The 19,151-nt window shown below is 48.7% G+C and overlaps 1 protein-coding gene and 1 non-coding gene across 2 annotated transcripts; one reads left to right on the plus strand and one right to left on the minus strand.

Annotated features, from left to right (window-relative positions):
- Positions 1–514: 514 nt before the first annotated feature.
- BATF3 (basic leucine zipper ATF-like transcription factor 3) lies at positions 515–14,236 on the minus strand. Its single transcript, XM_012459616.2, has 3 exons — positions 14,159–14,236; positions 11,490–11,594; positions 515–1,015 (listed from the first exon to the last, which is right to left on the minus strand). Exons 1-3 carry the CDS (start codon positions 14,234–14,236, stop codon positions 827–829), a joined length of 372 nt encoding a protein of 123 aa, XP_012315039.1. The 3' UTR covers positions 515–826.
- On the plus strand, positions 7,032–7,135 carry LOC135277640 (U6 spliceosomal RNA). Its single transcript, XR_010345249.1, has one exon. It is a non-coding gene; the product is annotated as a U6 spliceosomal RNA (small nuclear RNA).
- Positions 14,237–19,151: the final 4,915 nt, after the last annotated feature.

The following is a 19,151-nucleotide window of genomic DNA, read 5'->3' on the forward strand; positions in this document are numbered from 1 at the left end:
GTAGACAGGGCTTTACAAAAGAAATTGGTCCTCTTCTCATCTACCCAAATATCTGTTTAAATAAAGAGACAAATTTCTCCACTCAATTGTGATTCAGACTAATCCAAAGTTCCCCCCCATCCTATATCCCCCAAGAACTTATACAACAAGGTGACCTGGGAGTGGATGGTGCAGTTGAGAAAACCAACCTGGAAGAGAGAATCTTCCATGCCAGTGCAGCATGGGTGTGAGAGCTGGCCAGGGTGGAAGGCTGTGCAAAGCAGGACACAGACGCGGGTCGCACCCAGCATGCACCTCTGTGACCCAGCTGGGTCAAAGATTTCTGAAGGCCTAGAAGTGGCAACACAGCCCCCTAAAGCCACCTCCCCCGTCTGCCGTGGATGTGGCTGTGGGAGAGCAGCCAGCCAGGCCCCATGAGCCACAGAACACCCCGAGCAGTCAGAAGATGACCTCTCCAGGAAGAGGAAGTGTATTGTGCCTCTAAATTCCAAGAACTGGAGAAAGGAGAGACAATAAGCATCTTTATTATCCAAATTCTAGAGGAATGGCTCTGCATAGCAGCAGAACCTACTAGCTGCCAGGGTGGATGAGAAGCCACTCCTGAGGGTGGCCTCCATGCTGGATCTGCACAAGGGCTCTGTGAGTCTGGCGCCTGTTGGACGTCGTGCTGAACCCAGTCTGCAGGGGACACAGCTGGCTGGTCCTGGAGCACCCAGGAAGAGGCCTGGCCACAGGTGCCCCCTGTATACAATTGTGAAGGGAAACCCTTCCTTTCAGGTGTGAAAACAACCAAGCCTCCTCGCTGGGCAGAGGAGTGTCCTCGGCTTCATCGGGGCAGGCAGCCGGCTACGGGGTCCGGCCGGGGAGGCACTGGCACAAAGTTCATGGGGCAGAGCAGCAGTGGGCACATCTTCTCGTGCTCCTTCAGTGCCTCTGTCAGGTGCTTCAGCTCCTCCGTCAGCTTCCCGATCTCTCTCCGCAGCATGGTGTTTTCTTGCTCCAGGCACTCATACTCCTGGGGGAGACAAAGGATGGGCAAAATCCTTTCTGAAGTGGTGTTCCCTTCCTCTGTCCTCCCGCACCACGATGCTTGCCTCCTGCTCATGAAAGCTGGCTCATTACGCATGTCCCCTCCACCACTCAGATTTGTCCATCTGATGAGTGTCTCTCCCCTCCCACTGGGATGAAATGATTTATTGAGGTATCACTTACATAAAACAAAATATATCTATTTTAAGTACAATCCAATGAGTTTTGACAAATGTATACACCTGTGTTGATGAATAGAACATTTCCATCACTCCAAAAAAATTCCCTCATGCCCCTGGGCAGTTAGTCCCCCCCAGTTGCTGATGTGCTTTCTGAAGGTCCCTGTTGGATTCATGGCTATATCCCCAGCACCTAGAACAGTACCTGAAACATAACAAATGTTTGTTGATTGCACTAACAAATGAATGAAACCATCCCTTGCCTTGGCTTCGCTCTAGCACTCACCTCCATCAGGGTTTATAGAGGTGTAGAACTGTAGGGGATCAGAGAGATCCCTTGGCCCAACCCACACAGTGTAGAAACTATCTGTAGCCAACTTGTTCTGGGCACTTCTCCCCTCAGTGGACAGACTCTGTAATTTCTGAGCTGCTGTGCTAGAAAAATCCTGTTTGCTGGGTGTAATGGCTCATGCCTGTAATCTCAGCACGTTCGGAGGTCAAGGTGGGAGGATCACTTAAGGCCAGGAGTTTGAGAGGAGCCTGGGCAGCACAGTGAGACCCCCATCTCTAATTTTTTTTTTAATTAGCCAGGCATGGTGATGCATATCTGTACTCCCAGGTACTTGGAGGCTCCGCCAGGAGGATTGCTTGAGCTCAGGATTTCTAGGATGCAACAAGCCATGATCATAGCACTGCATTCCAGCCTCGGTAACAGAGAAAGATCCCAACTCAAAAAAAAAAAAAAAAAAAAGAAAAAAAGGAAAGAAAGAAAAAGAGAAAGAAGAAGGAAGGAAGGACGGACGGACAAGACAAGAGAAAGGAAAAGTAAAGAAAAAGAAAGCTCCTCTTTGCACTGATCCAAACTCTCAAGTTCAAACGTACCTATTGGGCTTGGTTCCATGTAATAGAACACGTCGGCAAATGCAATGCTTTTTTTCAACATCGCAGTTCTTGAAATGTTAGGATACAGCCCCGTACCACCTCCCTTTAGGTATTCCCTGAGCTCGACTCTCTCAGGTCCTGAGTTCCTTGCATTAGGACTTGCAGCTCCTTTGTCCTTCTGGGAGCCCTCCCCAACATACCCTCCAATTTGCCAGAGTATCTCAGAAAATGTTGCTCTCAGGATGCAATGCACGATTCTGGGGACCATGCCAAGGGCAAATGTGTGGCAGTGGCCTCTCCTGTGCTGGGTCCAAGCCGCTGAGGATTCTCCCTGAGCCTGCAGAGAGGTGCATGCTTTATCTGCATATGCTGCTTCCCTGTCTGTCCTTGGATGATGATGGATGCTATGGAGCTTAAGGGTGTTTTACATCCATCTCCACTCAATTTCATTCCTTATTTGGGCATCTTCCAGCCCAGCAAAATCGGAAAATCTTTTTTGAATCTCAGTTGCGTCATCTCATGAATGGTGGTAGTATACAGCTTTAAGCCAGTCACTAACTTAACACACAGTCTTCCTTTTCTTCATCCAAGTCATTAATAAGTTCTACAATAAACAGCCAATGGCAGAACTCTACACTATGCCAATAAAACCCTTTTTAGTCTGGCAATCTTATTTAAATCTTGCTGAAATGTTTTCGTTCATTTCTAGTTCATAGTAAGGCTTTGTTGTACCATGCACACCACGCGTTTCCCAAGCTCAGGGCCCAGTTGTGTTACTCATCACACTTTCTCTTTCACTAGTAATTTTGAGGAAATATCACTAAAGAAATCTGATCTTATAGCCCCCAAAGACACATGCAAATTCTCAACCGTGTCCCTTTCCTCATGCAGTTTTCCTCAACTGGACTGCCTTCCTCCTTTTCTGCATGGGTCTGGCTCAAGCCCACCACCTCCAGAAAGGCTTCCCTGACTACAGCACCTACAGGAACCACATCTTTTATTATGTTTTCTATTCGATTTTGTATCATAGTCAATCTCACTCATGTTAAGTAATGTCTCTCCCGAAACATCAGAAATGTAAAGGACCTAGGAACTTCTGCTACTCCTCTCCTCTACCCCCGCCTGATGAGCCATAGCACCAGCATTTATGTGCCCAGTGATTCCTCAGTCCTCATCCTCTGTCTCTTCCTTAACCCCATCCTTTCCTTTCAGAAGGGACTCTCACATCTTCCTTCCTTTCAGAACCAAGGGGTCTGGAGGGGCTGCCTGTAGGTTCTATCTGAGCCATTCCCCAGGCAGGCTCCTGGGGTGGTCTGGGGCACTCTCCAGGGCAGCAGGCTGTCCTGGGGCCATGTGGCTTCACCAGTACACTGGCCCCTTTCTGCCTCCATCCTCCTCCCTGCCTCCCACTCCCAAGCCCTCACACCCTCCTCTGGCCTTTGACAAGCTCTAGTTCTAGAGTTGGAATTGTGTCTACAAACCCAGCAACAAGTCCTCTGTGGGCAAGGGGAAAGTCTGGATTCTGGATGGGAGGATGGGATGGAAGCCAAGGTGTCAAGGGAATCCTGCAGGCAGCAGAGGGATGACAAATGCTGCAGCACACACACCACACACACGTACGCAAACACATACTCACACACTCATACACAGCCACACACACAGTCACACATACTCACACAGTCACACACACACTCACACTCTCATACACAACCACAGACACACACACAAACTCAGTCACACAAATTCTGTCACACACACACTCATACATAGCCACCGACACACACACACACACAAAGCCACACATACACACATTCTCATACACAGCCACAGCCACATACACACTCACAGTCACACACACTCTCATACACAGCTACACACAGTCACACATACTCTCAGTCACACACATTCACACTCATACACAGCCTCAAACACACACAGACACACACACTTCCAGTCACATACACACTCTCATACACAGCCACACAGTCACACTCCATCACACACACATACTCACACTCTCATACACAGCCACAGACACACAATCCCACACACTCTCACAGTCACACACACTCATACACAGCCACACACATACACACATGTATACACTCAGTTACACACAGTCAACAGTCACACAATCACACACACACAGCCACAGACACACACACTCAGTCACACACAGTCACAATCAGTCACACACTCATGCAGTCACACATTCACACACACTCTCGTACAGCCACAGACACTCACAATCACACAGTCACATACACTCATACACAGCCACACTCTCACACATGTACAGTCACACAGTCACACACACAGTCACATTGTCACACATATGCACACATACACAGCCACATTTACACACTCAGTCACACACACATACACATACATAGCCAGTCATATACAGTCACACACACACACACATACACTCTCATACTCAGCCACAGACACATACTCACATAATCACGTACACATACATTCATACACAGACACAGACACACACCCTCACACACACACTCAGTCACACACACATACACACACACCCATACACAGCCAGAGACACATACACTCTCATACACACACATTCATACACAGCCACACACTCTCACACACACACTGCCACAGTCACACATATACACACACTCCTACACAGCCAGAGACACACATACACACACTGTCATACATAGCCACACACACACTCTCACAGTCACACACACACTCTGACACACACAGTCACACACACCTCACACTGTCACACACACACTCACACATACACACATATACACACACACACTCCATCCTGCAGCTGGAAATGCCCTTCACTTTCAAGTAAGATGGGGAGTACATTTGAATAGTTCCAACATGCTAACATTTTAGGTAGATTCCAAAGGATGGGAAGCTCTCTTCCTTTGGTAGAATATTCCAAGCTGCCTTTCTACACATACTGAATTCCGCGGCAAGATGCTCTGAGCTTCCCAGCTTTGTCTCTGGGAGCTGTGCGTAGCCCTGTGGCCCGAGGCTTCCCTGAGGTCCCACTGCCATCCCCAACCCCTGCTCAGAATCTTCAGAGCTGCCCGTCACAGGTGCCCTGTGGGCCCCTCATCTGCCACGGGGACTTTCTCTTTTAAGATTTAAATTTTACTCATGAACCTGATGAGGGACTTTTATTGAGCTGAGGGAATAAGAAGAAAAGAAGTCAAAATTTTTAGGTGAGACAAGTCCTACAAAAATAAAGAGAGGAGCGGGGAAGGAAGAATGAGGAGGCCAGAGAGCACTGAATGGGAGCAAAGCGGGAAGGAATGAAACCCACCTCACACCCAGAAGAAATTACCGGATTTAACGCCAACAAAAAGTAAGCAAAGAGCATTAAACTCTTTATTATTTCCGGAAATGTGACCCATCTAGCTCAAATTCTGCCAAGTTCCAACTGCTTTGCTACAGAGGGTTTGAAGTTACCGTACTCCCTCTCTGGATATTTGCTGGGACAGTTTCAAAGCAGACACCTAAAAATTAGAGGTGGTGGAATCACGGTGGATCCCAGTTCTGCCTCAAAAATTAAGCTGCCTAAGGCAGTTGTTCTCAAGTAGGGCAACTGTCCCAGTCTGCAGGGAACACCAGCAGTGTCTGGAGACGGTTTGGGTTATCACAGCTGGTGGGGGATGCTACTGCATCACTTGGATAGAGGCCAGGGATGCTGCTCAACGTCCTGCAGTGCACAGGACAGCCCCCCAGTGACAAGGAGTTCTGCTGCCCATGTGTCAACAGTGCTGAGGCTGAGAAGCCCTGTTCTGGGCATCTAAGAGCAGGTGACTGGGGTCAAGGGGCTGCCTGGGGATATGCAGGGTCCAGGGTGCCTCTGAGACTGAAGACAGCATCAAGGACCGGTAAAGAAGTGGGTACCAGGGACCAGAGATGACAACTAAGGTGAGAAGGAAAGAAGTAGGAACAGGCCACCAGGAAGGCACAGCCACACACAGACCCCATTTCACAAGTTAGAAACGGAAGCTCTGAGAGGTATAGTGACTTTTCCAAGGTGACACAGATTTGGGATCTGACTCCTAACTTCAAGGTCAACGGCAACTCTCTGGTAGCATCAACAGTTCTGCTTTTGGTTGGCAGTGCCTTGGTCCAGATTTCCCCACGGGGGTTACCAGAAGTAAGAAGCCATAAGATCTCAGGGCTTTAGAGTAAGTCTATTCCCAAGCCTTCACTGATGCACTTCCCAGCAAAAATCATGTTACCAGCAAGGGCTGTACAAACGAGTGTCATAATCAGTTTCTAAACCACGTGGGTGCTGGCATGAAGCTTTCTCTTAGAACATGCAATATCTGAAAACACCATGGCAACACACACCACAATCACATTGCCCAAGCCATTCATCAGTTTGTGACATTTGGCTCCTGAGGATGGCACTGCTGCTTTCCTTTTCTGACTCAAAATTCTTTCTCAGTCTTACACCTTTGGGGTGCCTGGCTGAACCAGGCTGACCCAATTCTGAGCCACCTTTCAGCTTGGCTGAGATGAGACCCTGACTGTTCACTATGGTTCTCATTTGTCAGCGTGGACTTAGGCATGCGTCTGGTGTTCAGAGATGAATGCAGGTCGAAATCCCCATGGGAGGTGTGAGCGGGTTGGGGGAATGATTTGAAAGCCTACAGTGAACTCTGAGGTATACAGACATATGTTAGGAACTGCTTCTCATCACCGTAGTCCAACTGCCAGCAACCACTAACCAGAAAACTCTACCTGAAGGGGAACCCCAGCCCCTGCCTCTCTGGTTTGGCCTGTGCAGCCTCCTCCCCCATTCTCCCCTCCACAAAGGTCCAGCCTTGATGGACACTTCTAGGACTTTGGAGATGGAGAACAAGGAGGGGAGGGATCTGGCCGAAAAACTCAAGCTGGAGCAAGTTTCTCAGGGTGTTGGAGGTAATAGAGGCTCAAGGGCTCGCTTCAGCAGCACATACACTAAAATTGGAATGATACAGAGATTAGCACTGCCCCTGTGCAAGGATAACATGCAAATTCATAAACTGTTCCATTTTTTTTTAAATCAGGAAGATGAAAGAGTTAAAAAAAAACCAAAAAACAAAAACCAGAGGTTCAAGTACAGGTGGTGGAGCATGTGAGTAAGGTGAGGAGAGAAAAGTGGAAATTTTGTTTTAATTGTTTGCGGCAGAGTCTCGCTCTTGTTGCCCAGGATGGAGTGCCGTGGCATGATCTTGGCTCATTGCAACTTCTGCCTCCTGGGTTCAAGCGATTCTCCTGCCTCAGCCTCCCAAGTAGTTGGGATAACAGGTGCCCGCCACCACGCCCAGCTAATTTTCACATTTTTAGTAGAGATGGGCCATGTTGGCCAGGTTGGTCTTGAACTCCTGGCTCAAGTGATTCACCCACCTCAGCCTCCCGAAGTACTGGGATTACGGGCATGAGCCACTGTGCCTGGCCAAAAAGTGGAAACTTTAAACAAGTCTTGCTCCAAATATCCTCCAGATATCAGGAGATGCAAGAAGTGCAAGTGAAGAGCTTGAGTTACTTTGAGATATTTAGGAATGCAACCCCTGCAGTGTGGGATAGAGGAACAGATGAAGAAAGCCCTTTTGATGGGCTACAGTCTCCAGGGAGCAGCAGGCAGTGGCTATTTTCTAGATCCCTTAGTGTCTCCCAATGAGCTGGCCTCACTCCAGATTTGAGGAGGTTCCTATGCGTGGTGTCCTCATCCTAGATTGGCCTGGGAAGTCCAGGGGTCCCAAGGGGCTTTCCGTCATGACCCACAGCTGTGTGCAAGGCCACCTATGCTTAACTCACTGGAGCTTGGCAAAAGTGTTCTTTACACCATTTTTAAACCAGATCCCTCTCCTCCAATAGTAGATGTAGTCATCCAATGTCCTGCCACTAACTGTTGGCCATGATGAATGTAGATCCCCACAGCTACCATGCTCTCCTGGAAGGAGGCTGGGAAGGAACAGGGAAGGGATTACTCACGTGGTACCCTTTGGTTTAGAGATCATGTTCCTCTGGTTCTGCAGAAGGTTTGCGATATATTTCCATTTTCCTAAGTCAGTCACCTGCTTCCTCACACCCACTTGTGACCAGTGACACATGTGTGTAGTGAGTAAGGCTAAGGTGAAGCTATAGCTCTGGGGTCCTGGCCTTTTTGACCCTGAGTTTCTCAATAAAACTGGCCTTGCTGAGGTGATCTGCCAGTAGTGGGTAATCCTGAGCCATTCCTTCAGCCCCACAGAGAGAGAGGAGAAGTGGCTCTTCCATGGAGGGTCTGGACTTCAGATCAACCCACCCCGTTTCTGAAAAGGGCAGCGGGCATGACTGTCATACAACACAGCCACTGGGCTGGAGAGCAGACTGGGGACCCTAAAGAAAGGGTCTCTACCCCACGGTTCAGAAAGGAATTGGTTGGGGGTAAATGTGGCACCACTCTGAAGTTCCCAGGCACCTGGTTCACTCAGTTATCAAACGCGGCAGTGACAGAAAGCGCGAGAGAGCCAACGCTTCATACATGTACCTATTTTGATACTGTAGTGAAGCTCTGTGAGTATTTACATTACCTTCTGTGGTAGACAGCATAATCTAATTGCCCCTCACAGAAATCTACATTCTAATCTCTTGAACCTGTGACTATGTCACCTTACACGGCAAAAGGGACTATGCAGATGTGACTAAGAAGCGTGAGATGGGGAGACTATCCTGGGTTATCCAGGCAGTCCCAGTGCCATCATAGGGTCCATGTAAGTGAAAGAGGGTGTCAGGGAGTCATAGAAGATGCAACAATGAAAACAGCGCCAGAGTAACACAGCCTGAGAAAGATGCAACCAGCTATTGCTGGCTTTGAAGATGAAAGGGGACCACAAACCCAGGAACACTGAAGCCTCTGGAAGCTGGAAAGAGCAAGAAAACGAACCTTCTCCAGAACCTCCAGAAGGGAGGCAGCCCTGCCGCCATCTTCATTTTGATCCAGTGCGCCCCACTTCTGACGTGTGACTGCCAAAAGTCTAAGATAGTAAATTTGTGTTGTTTTAAGCCACCAAATGTGTGAGAGTTTGTTTCAGTAGCAGTAGGAAATTAACATCCTTTCCTTAGGAAATTCTAGGCTTCCCACTGACAGGCAAGGCAGGATATCTTCCACCTCTCTTTGTGACTCAGTGGCAATGCCTTCATATTTGTGAAATGGATCTACTCAACCAACCTTGTTCCATGAAAGATCTTGTCCAAGATCTTGTCCTCTGGATACATATTCAGTCCAGATTCACAACTGATATTTCTTTAAAACTAGTTTTTAAAAATATTAAAGCACCTGGCTGGGACTAGGGGCTTCTTGAGGGGTAACGCTTTGGTCATCCAGCAGCACGTGTCTGAATACAGGGCTGTGCACTAGCTGGGAGCCACAGGTCCCCTCTGGGGCTCTTTGGTAACAGGACGCTAGACCCACAATTGCTTCAGGAGCAAGAGGGAAGGAAGAAAGGAGGCAAAGGGCATTGCCATTGTTCTGTAGAAATTCTGCAGAACAAAGATTGCGAAGGACCTTCCGTGATGCTAGTCTAGAGACCCCCGTCTAAGGCCCAGCCTTCTTACTTCCAGGAAAGAATCTGATGTTTATGATTTATGCCACACTGTGAATGTATATCAGAGGGTCACCTCTCTGTGCAGTATGTGCATTCTAACTTTGTTCTCTGTTCATTGGCAGAGTTTTAAGAGCTTGCCCTTTTCCTCTGCTCTCCCCAACACACCTCAGCGTCTCTGTATTGCCAATGCCCCAGAATGGCCTTGCTGAGACAAGTACGGCAGGAGACCTGGCACAACACCTCATGCCTGTAATCCCAACACTCTGTGGGGCCAAGGCAAATGGATCACTTGTGTCCAGGGGTTTGAGACTATCCTGGGCAACACAGCAAAACCCCATCTCTACAAAACTACAAAAATATGGGCAGAGGTGGGAAGATTGCTTGAGTCTGGGAGGTGGAGGCTGCAGTGAGCCATCATCATGCCACCGCACTCCAGCATGGGCAACAGAGCAAGATCCTGTCTCAAAAAAAAAAAAAAAAAAAAAACAACAAGAAGTACAGCAGGAGAGAGCTAAACTAAAATCTTTAATTAGGCACAGCAGGAGAGAGCTAAACTAAAATCTTTAATTAGGCACACCAACCTTGGACAAAGAGAAGGACATGGATGGCCACCCATTCCTCAGATAGATCCTTGCATGCTTTTGAGACCAGTTCCTGGTATGGAGCCTCTCCATGTCCCAACTGTGGGATTATGCAGGTGTATGCACGAGGGTAGAGAGAAAAGGAATAGCTTAGGATAAATCCTAGACTTCTGATCTGAGTGAGAAGAAAGATGGTTTGCTCCACTAACTACATTAACTATTTAGTTTAGCTGTCTCCTGCCATACTTTCCTGTTTTTTGAAGACAATGGAAAGAGAAAGTCTCAGGGTAAATGGACAATAACACTCCTCCTCCACAGCAGAGGAGCCTGCAGTGGACCCGTGGGGAAACAGCTCAGCAGATGCTGAAGTTGTGAGGTCTAGGGTCCAGGACAGAGGGCCTGCCTGGAGTAATCAATGTTGGGAGCTGATCCTGGGAGAACAGATTAATAGATTAAATCCTCCAGGATGAGAAAAAAAAAAAGGGCAGAGTTTGAAACACTGGTCATCACCAACATTTAAGAACTAGGGGGTAGAAAGCTAACAAAGAAATGGAGAAAAATGTTGAAGAGGGTCAGGAAAACTAGAACATTTGGTATTTTGGAAGCAAAAGAGGGGGAGGCTTTAAGAAGAGAAGGGTCAAAGTGTCAAATGTTCTAACAAGGTCAAGGATCATGAGACCAGAAAGGGCGTCCTGGATAGGCCAGTGCCAGGGCACTGGTGGCTGCAGTGGGAGCAGCTTTTGTAGGGGGTGTGTGTGTGTGTGTGTGTGTGTGTGTGTGTGTGTACACATGTGCATTGGGTATATGTGTGGATGTGTGTGCTTGTGTGCACATATGTGTGTGTTGGGTGGAGAGGGGGTAGCAGAAATGAAGTCACGGAGGACTGGGGAATAACCAGGAACTGGGGACAGAGAAAACAGGTGTAACTACTCTCTTGAAGAAGCAAGGATGTGAGGGAAGGGAAGAAATGGAGAAAGAACTTGAAAGGGAATCAGGGTCCAGAAGAGGCTTTGTTTTGCTTTATAATGAAAGAAACTTGAGCATGAGAAACACCCAGTGGATGAGGAAGAAATGAACATGTCCGTGAGCAAAGAGAGAGAACACTGGGCTGGAAGGACCCGGCAGAAATTAGATATGAGTGCTGCTGACATCGTGATGAGGAGAACAGTAACATCACCCCCACTCCCGTGCAAGGGCAGAGGCTGTGTGGCTCTAAGGTGGCTGCCCCACCACGGTCTCACCTCATGGAGCTTATCAGCCTTCTGGGTCTGCTTCTTCCGACTTCTCTGAGCAGCAACGCGGTTTTTTTCTCTCCTTCGGACCTTCCTGTCATCATCCTCAGGGCTCTGGGGGAAAACATTGGGTGCGGTGTGATGTCGGGGCCCCTCGCCTTACCCTTCTCTGCCCCATCTTGTCGCTAGCGTTGCTCACTGAACGTCACCATTTGCTTTGCAGTTGACAGCAGCACAGTGGGCTCACAGCAGCCCCTGGCCCAGGGGCACTCACCATGTGAGTGTGTGGAGTGTGCGGTGTGACTGCCGTTTCAAAGATGAGGAATAAGAAACTCACAGAGGTTAAGGACCTTGCTCCAGGTATTATAGCCACTACGTGTGTGAGTGGGAAGTGGAACTCAGGTCTGCTGGTCTCCAAACCAACGTTCATAAACCTCTAGCCCACAGGGCGTGTGCCTGGAAGAGCTGTGGTGTCAATGTTGTCCATCTGAGACTGGAAAGCTGGGTGGGGGCGGGGGCGGGGGAGAGATCTGCTATCTGGAACTCGCTGTTTGCCAGGCCTTACGCCACCACGCATAAAAGGTACTTTTGATACTGCATGCAAATCACGATCACACTTACAACTAATTGCAACCACACAACTCTAGCAACACACCAAATGATCTCAAACCCCACTGACAATGTACTCATTTGAACAATGCTTGGCTGACATTTTGTTTCAGAAGTCGGACTGAATCAGAAAGCAAATTTTTGATGTGTCTTGAAAGCTGTTAGCTATATGTAAGATTTAGCCAAATTCAATCAAATCCCTCAAGAGTGATTATGAAACAGACAGGTGGAAAAATGCACCATGGTAAAAACACTTCAATCAGTTATAGAAAGCACGGAAAAGTAGAGCGTTATTTTCTTTCTGGAACCCCATGAGAAGACACCACCAAACTGGAAAAACACTACATGTACAAAGTTTAAAAGCCAAGAGGTACAAATGTGGGAAAGATACTCCGTTAGTAATACTCAAGGAATGCAAATATTAATAAAAAAATAACGGCTATTTTCAGTTATCATTTGATCTCACCTTGTATTCCAAATAAGACACACATCTTCCCAAGTTACTGCAGGTAAGAATTTTCAGCATATGCAAGAACATAAGGGCATAAAAAGGAGAAGAATAAATGATATACATAGCAAATAGAAGCTTAAGGGAACAGAGACAAGGTATAAAAATACAGTCTTCAAATAAGTCTTGATAAACAAAACCAGAACATTACAGGGGAACATGTGGTCAGAAGACAGCACTTAGCTTCAGAATCACACAGATCCTAGTTTTGTCTGTTAGTGTCAACATGGTCTTGTGTAAATAGTTTAAATTCTCTGAGTTTTCAGTTTTCTCATTTATTGCAAGCATGATTCATTCATTCTCTCAATATGGATTAACTGAGCGCTTACCATGTGCCAGACACTGTCCTAGACACTTGAGATACAAGCACTAAACAAAGGGCCAGTGAACTCTGCAGACTTGGTGCCAACAGTCTAATGCTTAGGATTAGGATATGATGAAATGAGATTTTGTTCTAAAGCTCCCAGCACACAGTATGCCCTCAAGAAGTTACCTGCCTTTGTTGAAGTTGCTGCTTAAAAATAAATGTATTCTGCATAGTGCTTTTCATGCCTCTTTGTTCTCCATAATCAAAAAGTCACAGGCACAAGAAAGCAGCCTGCATACTGCCCTCGGGGAGCTGACTCTAAACTGGACTCATCACCATGGTCACAACCTGCCAACCCAGCAGAAATTTAATCAAGTCAGAAAGTGAGAGATAGTAAGCAAAAGTTAAAGATAGTATTGTTATTAACCATATTTCATTCAGTCTCAAAAACTCTGAGAGGTTGATGTTAGTATATTCATTTTATAGATGGGGAAACAGAGGCTCCGACAGGTTAAACAAATTGCTCAAGGCTGCTCAGCCTGCGTGTGGCAAAGCGGAGGCCCAAACTCAGATCTCTGTGACACTCCAGTGTCACCCGATGACATGTGCTGGGCGCTGAATTGGGAAGGTGGGGAGTAAGGACAAAAAGACAGGTGGCAAAGACCCAGGCAAAGTTTCCGGATAGCTGTCCCTGCGGCCAACCCGGTCTGTTTCCTGAGTGTGCAGCTGTACACGCTGCCAGGGACGGCTGACTGGGAAGGGGGCGAAGGGCTTCCACCAGTTGGGGGCAGAGTCTGCCCATTGTGGGTCCCCCCTCCCAGGTTGACCAGTCCACTTTCTGCATTCCCGTGGCTGCCCATTCCCGGGGTGGCCCGGAAGGGCTACAGGCGTGGAGGGTGGGATGGCAGTAGCTGCCTACACTAGGTTGGGGTAGCCCCCGGGGCAGTGCGGAGCCACGTGCCGGGGAGCACCGGCCATGCCCGGCCCAGCCAGGAGTCGGCGCCCTCGGGCTTCTCCCCCACAGAGGGCGCAGGAGCTGGCTCAGGAGCCATTCCAGACGCCGCGGCTACTGTGCGCACGCCAGGGTCTCTGGATCGCCCCCACTCCCTCACGCCCCTACTCCGCTCGTCTCTGGCCGCGCCCCCCACCTCTGCGGTCACCACCATGGAACCCCGGCACCCACCTCCTCGCCCCCCCCGCGTCGCGTCTGCTCCCCCGCATCCCACGGCCCTCCCTGAGCCTCTCACCCTCTACCTGCGGCTGGGGCTGGTTCCCGGGCGCCGCGACGCTCCTCTGCAGGACACTGCCGGCGGCCGGGAGCCCTTGAGACATGCCGGGTGCTCCTCCTGCCCCACCCGCCCACCCGCGCGCCCTACCCGCGGGGCTGCCTACGGGCGCTGTCCCGCCGTGGGCATCCTCGTGCTGCACCCGCAGCCCCGCTCCAGCCCCGCCCCCTCGGGCTTCCCGCTCTCCCCGCGGCTCCGCTCGTCCACCCGGTGTCCCCGCGCGCCAGTCCCGGCCGCCGTCCTTCCCGTCCCACGTCTGCCCCGCCCTCTTTCTCCCACCCCCGCCTCGTTTCCTCCTCTGCCCGCCCTCTCTCCGCACCTCGGGGTCCCAAATCCCACCCCTGCCGCGCTTTCCGCCTGGGCCGGCGCTTCGTGGAAGTCACGTGGTGGCTCCGAAACCCCGGAGGAAACGCGAAGCCCACCCACGCGAGGCGACTCCAGGGCGGCTGGGGGTCAGGGGGGCGCCACGCAGCCTTTGGAGTCCTTCGGCCGCTCCCGGGGAACTCAGGCTGAGAAACACAGTGGGTGTTTCGGGGTCCGTATTTTTTTCCCCGGTCCCATCGCGGCATCTTCCTGCGCGTCAGCCACGCCCTGTGCCCGCCCCCCAGCGCGGGGGTCACCGTCCCGGGGGACTTTCTCCGCGGCGATCAGTCATCCCAGCGCCACTCTCGCTCCTCCCGCGGCCCCGGAGGCGCGGCCCTGGGGCGAGGACAGCAGCTTCACCAAGTCCCGCCGGGCACCCCGAGCCGCAGCCGCCCCAGGGACTCTGCGGGTAGCGCCTGCCCTTCTTGTCCCGGTTCCCGCCGGGCTGTGGGAGGGAGCGAGGCGGGGCGGCCCCGAGGGTGAATTCCCAGAGCCGAGGATGGGTAGGGGGGTGTCCCGGACAGAAACGGTGACGGGCTTCCCTGAGAGTGAATCTGCCACGTGGGACGTCACTAGTGACAGGTTTGGGGATCTGGACCCGCCATGCCACCGTTAAATAGCCCAGATCCGTTTTCTTTTTCAAGATTTATCCGCTTGTGCCAAAGCTAGGGACAAGTACCGGTCCACCTGCCTACCCATCAAAATTGCGAAGCCAAGACACATACGTGGTCCTAGCAAAGGAAACACTAGAGGCTACGGGCTGTGGTCTGCATGCTGTGAGCACCGGGAACGAAAGATAACCGCGAATCTGGATGGGCGAGTGGGAACCAGACCAGAAGGGCAGAAGTGCCTACCGAGTGTGGTCGCTTGGGTCTTCAGGTTCGTGGGCAGCAGTGGGCATGGGGGACAGGCATTTCCGATTCCTTTTAAAATCTCAAATGAGTGCACCTGCCCGCTGCCAGGATTTAGGACCCATTCTTGCAAGCGCTTTGAGAGAACTTGAGTGAACTTGGCTGCCTTGCTGCCAGCAGGAAAGCGAGCGGAGATTCTTGTCTGTGTGATCAGAAGCTTCGGCCAACTGAGAGGAGGGGAGGAAGACAGAAGGTGGACAAAGCCCATGAGTCGCACGCCACACTCCACCCCAGCAAGGCTGCGCAGCAGAGCCAGCGCTACGTTGGGTTATCTGCTCAGATTAATCTCATCTCCCTTTTATTTCAGCACTCAGCTTAACGCGTGGTTGCCTCGGGACTATTTTGCATCCCACACAGCTACCCACACAGGTGCCTAGCACAGCACTCTACATACACACAGTGGGTGCTCATTGCACTAGGTCAGCTGAGAGCCCTCATTCTTGAAGCACTGAAAGGACTTCAACAAGCTAGGAAAACCTCTGAGTCAAGGGATTATCATTTACAGAAGCGATTTCATTCCCCAGTGTTATTTATGCACGGAAAGGGCAAGGTAAAAACATCTCGGAAACATTCCTGTGCACTCCCACGCTTTATTCTGGTCATGCCCACTTTTCTCAGCCACCTCACATTTTAAGTCTTTTGGGGCCGCATCCTCTCTGTCTCTCCCCAGGGAGCCTGGAACCATGCCCCAGCACACAAGAACTCTTTTTATAGGCATAGTCTACTGCCTTGTGTTACGCAAGTGTTTCTTCAAATATAGTCTTGGTTAACTAGGTAGCATTTAAGGCAGAGGTCAATTTGATGTAAATATCATACATCTAACTGGATTAAATAGCTAGATACAGAAATGAAAATCAGAGAGCTAAAACAGAATTAAATCCTTATTTTAGTCCTGGAAGCACTGGCAACATAGTGAGACCCCTATCTCTACCTAAAATGGAAAGAAATCAACTAGCTGAGTGTGGCGGTGCACACCTGTAGTCCCAGTTACTCAGTAGGCTGAGGCAGGAGGAGTTTGAGGCTGGAGTGAGCTATGATTGCACCACTGCACTCCAGCCTGGGCAACAGAACAAGACCTTATCTCAAATAAATACATAAAATAAAATAAAGTGGTGGAGCTAAGATAAGGAGATTTTATAAGGCTACATGTAATAGGAGAAATGGCCTTGATAAGATCTGATCTACATAAAAGGGCTAAGTTGTTTTAGATGACAGTATAGCCAGAAATTTAAAACAAACAGATTGGATAAATACAGTGCATATGAGAAAGGGTTAATATACAGCCTATGGAAAAGAATAAGAAAAATACTGAGACAACTTGCAAAGGTAAATTGCAGAAGTGACATGAAATGGTATTTCCCAGCAAAAGAAGTAATCAAGAAAAATATATACAGGAAAAATACATATTAAAATAAGAATCCTTTTTAAATTAGCAACATAAAAAGTAGTAATATCAAATGCTGGTGCGAGTGTGGTGAAATCAGTGCTCACGTTTCACTGGCTTCATTGTAAATTGGCACAAACCTGCTGGAAAGCAGTTTTACTGTCACTTTCAAGACCATAAAAGAGTCATCACTTTTGACTCAATTTCCCCACTACTAGAAAATTATTCTAGGATGATCATTGAAAATACTGGAGAGAAAAATACTATATGCACTAAAAGTTCATGATAACATTTTAAGAGTGAAAAATGTAAGCAACATAAATGTCTAATTATAGTTGAATGGCTAAACAAAATATGTTATTGCCACAGGATAGAATGTTATTCATCTTTAAAATTACAAGCATGCAGGCTGGGTGCAGTGGCTTTCGCCTATTGTATCAGCTACCCTAGAGGCTGAAGTGGGAGGATCATTTGAGCCCAGGAGTTCAAGGCTGCAGTGAGCCATGATTATACTACTGCTCTCCAGCCTGAGCAACAGAGTGCTACCCTGTCTCAAAAAAAAAAAAAAAATTACAAACATGCAGACAAATTTGCCACATGGAATGTTTATTTGATCTGAAATAAAGTGAGAAAAAAATCAGGTTACAAAAAGTACATATATGACATGAACAGTATGTAAAAACGTATGCATATGAGAAGAGATCGGAAGGAAACGTACCCTGATGGTAGCCTTTCTCTCATAATGGTGGCATTATAATTTCTTTTACCTGTACTTGTTGAAAAATTGTTTTTATTATGTTAGCATCTTAAAACATTTCATATGTATAAGTGATATAAATATATTTATCTGATCCCTTTCCCTGGCACTAAGCTCATTGGCTAAATCAGAATGCCAGCACTTCTCTGATCAAGGGGTTTGCTCTAATAACAGACATTTTCCTTGCTTTTGTGTAATGTTTTCTGGTTTATTTTATTCTCTTAAGTCAGAAGGAGAAAGAAAAATGAAAACGAAGAAAAGATAAACAAGAACAAGCATTTCAAATGTCTCCTTTTCTTCTCTGCCTTTTCTTTTATTTTTCTTTGCATTTTTTTCCCTTGAACCGGGAAGGGAAATTATATGATTTGACAATTTCCTATTAATCCCATAATTACCCTAGATTACATCTTTGGGAGTGGGGAGGAGGTGCCAGAGGTTTGTAGCTCAGTGACCAAATCCTCTGGCGATTCACGTCACAAAAGACAGCTCTTCATAAAAATGCATTACTCCTGGCCGGGCACGGTGGCTCATGCCTGTAATCCCAGCACTTTGGGAGGCCAAGGGGGCAGATCACGAGGTCAAGAGATAGAGACCATCCTGGCCAACATGGTGACACCCTGCCTCTACTAAAAATACAAAAAAATTTGGCGTGGTGGCACGCACCTGTGGTACCAGCTACGCGGGAGGCTGAGGCGGAAGAATCGTTTGAACCCAGGAGGCGGAGGTTGCAATGAGCCGAGATTGCACCACTGCACTCCAGCCTGGTGACAGAGCAAGACTCCGCATAAAAAATAAAAAATTAAAAAAATGCATTACTCTAATGCTAGGAAACCCTACCACTAGTTCACCTTTGCTCTTCTCTTTTAGGGAAACTGGACTTTCAGTCATTGTACTCTCATTGCCCTTCCTCGGAAGGCGGTCCTGTGGGCTGCCGGTGGGACTGGAGAAGAGAAAGCTAAAAGCGGAATCCGTGGTGTTTGCCAAAAGTCAGCCACTATGTGTTGGGTCCTGTTCTAGGTACTGAGATACAGCAGCGGACAAAAAAACCATCCACACCTCCCGGAGCTCTCATCTCAGCGGAGGAAAGCAGACAATACACAAAATTCAGTAGTGTGTTAGAGGGTGGTACATTTAATGGCAGAATACAAAGCAGGGAATAGGGACTAGATTCAGGGCGAGGAGCATTTTTAAATAGGGAGGTCAAGCCAGGCTTCTCTGAAGGAGGTGAGAGAGGGAGGTGGTCCAGGCTGCACCAACAGCAAATGCAAAGCCCTGTGAAAGCCTGCCTCGCCACTCCGGAGACTGCAGGAGGCTCCTGTCGCTGGAGTGGAGTGAGGAAGGGGTGGACGCCAAGAGATGAGGTCAAAAAGGCAGTGAGAGCCGGGTCATGCGGAGCGCCCTGGGTTACTTGCTTTTAACTGGGCATGAGATGGAAAACTCTGGAAGCCTTTGGGCTGAGGTATGACATGATCTGACCTGAGTTTTTACGGGATCGCTTTGGTTGCTGTGCACTGTGCTAACTCACTAGACAACATCTATTGTACTG

This window comes from Aotus nancymaae, unplaced genomic scaffold (assembly GCF_030222135.1).
Source record: "Aotus nancymaae isolate 86718 unplaced genomic scaffold, 86718_ANA_hifiasm-v0.15.2.pri h1tg000032l_0, whole genome shotgun sequence".
Taxonomy (NCBI): Eukaryota; Metazoa; Chordata; class Mammalia; order Primates; family Aotidae; genus Aotus; species Aotus nancymaae.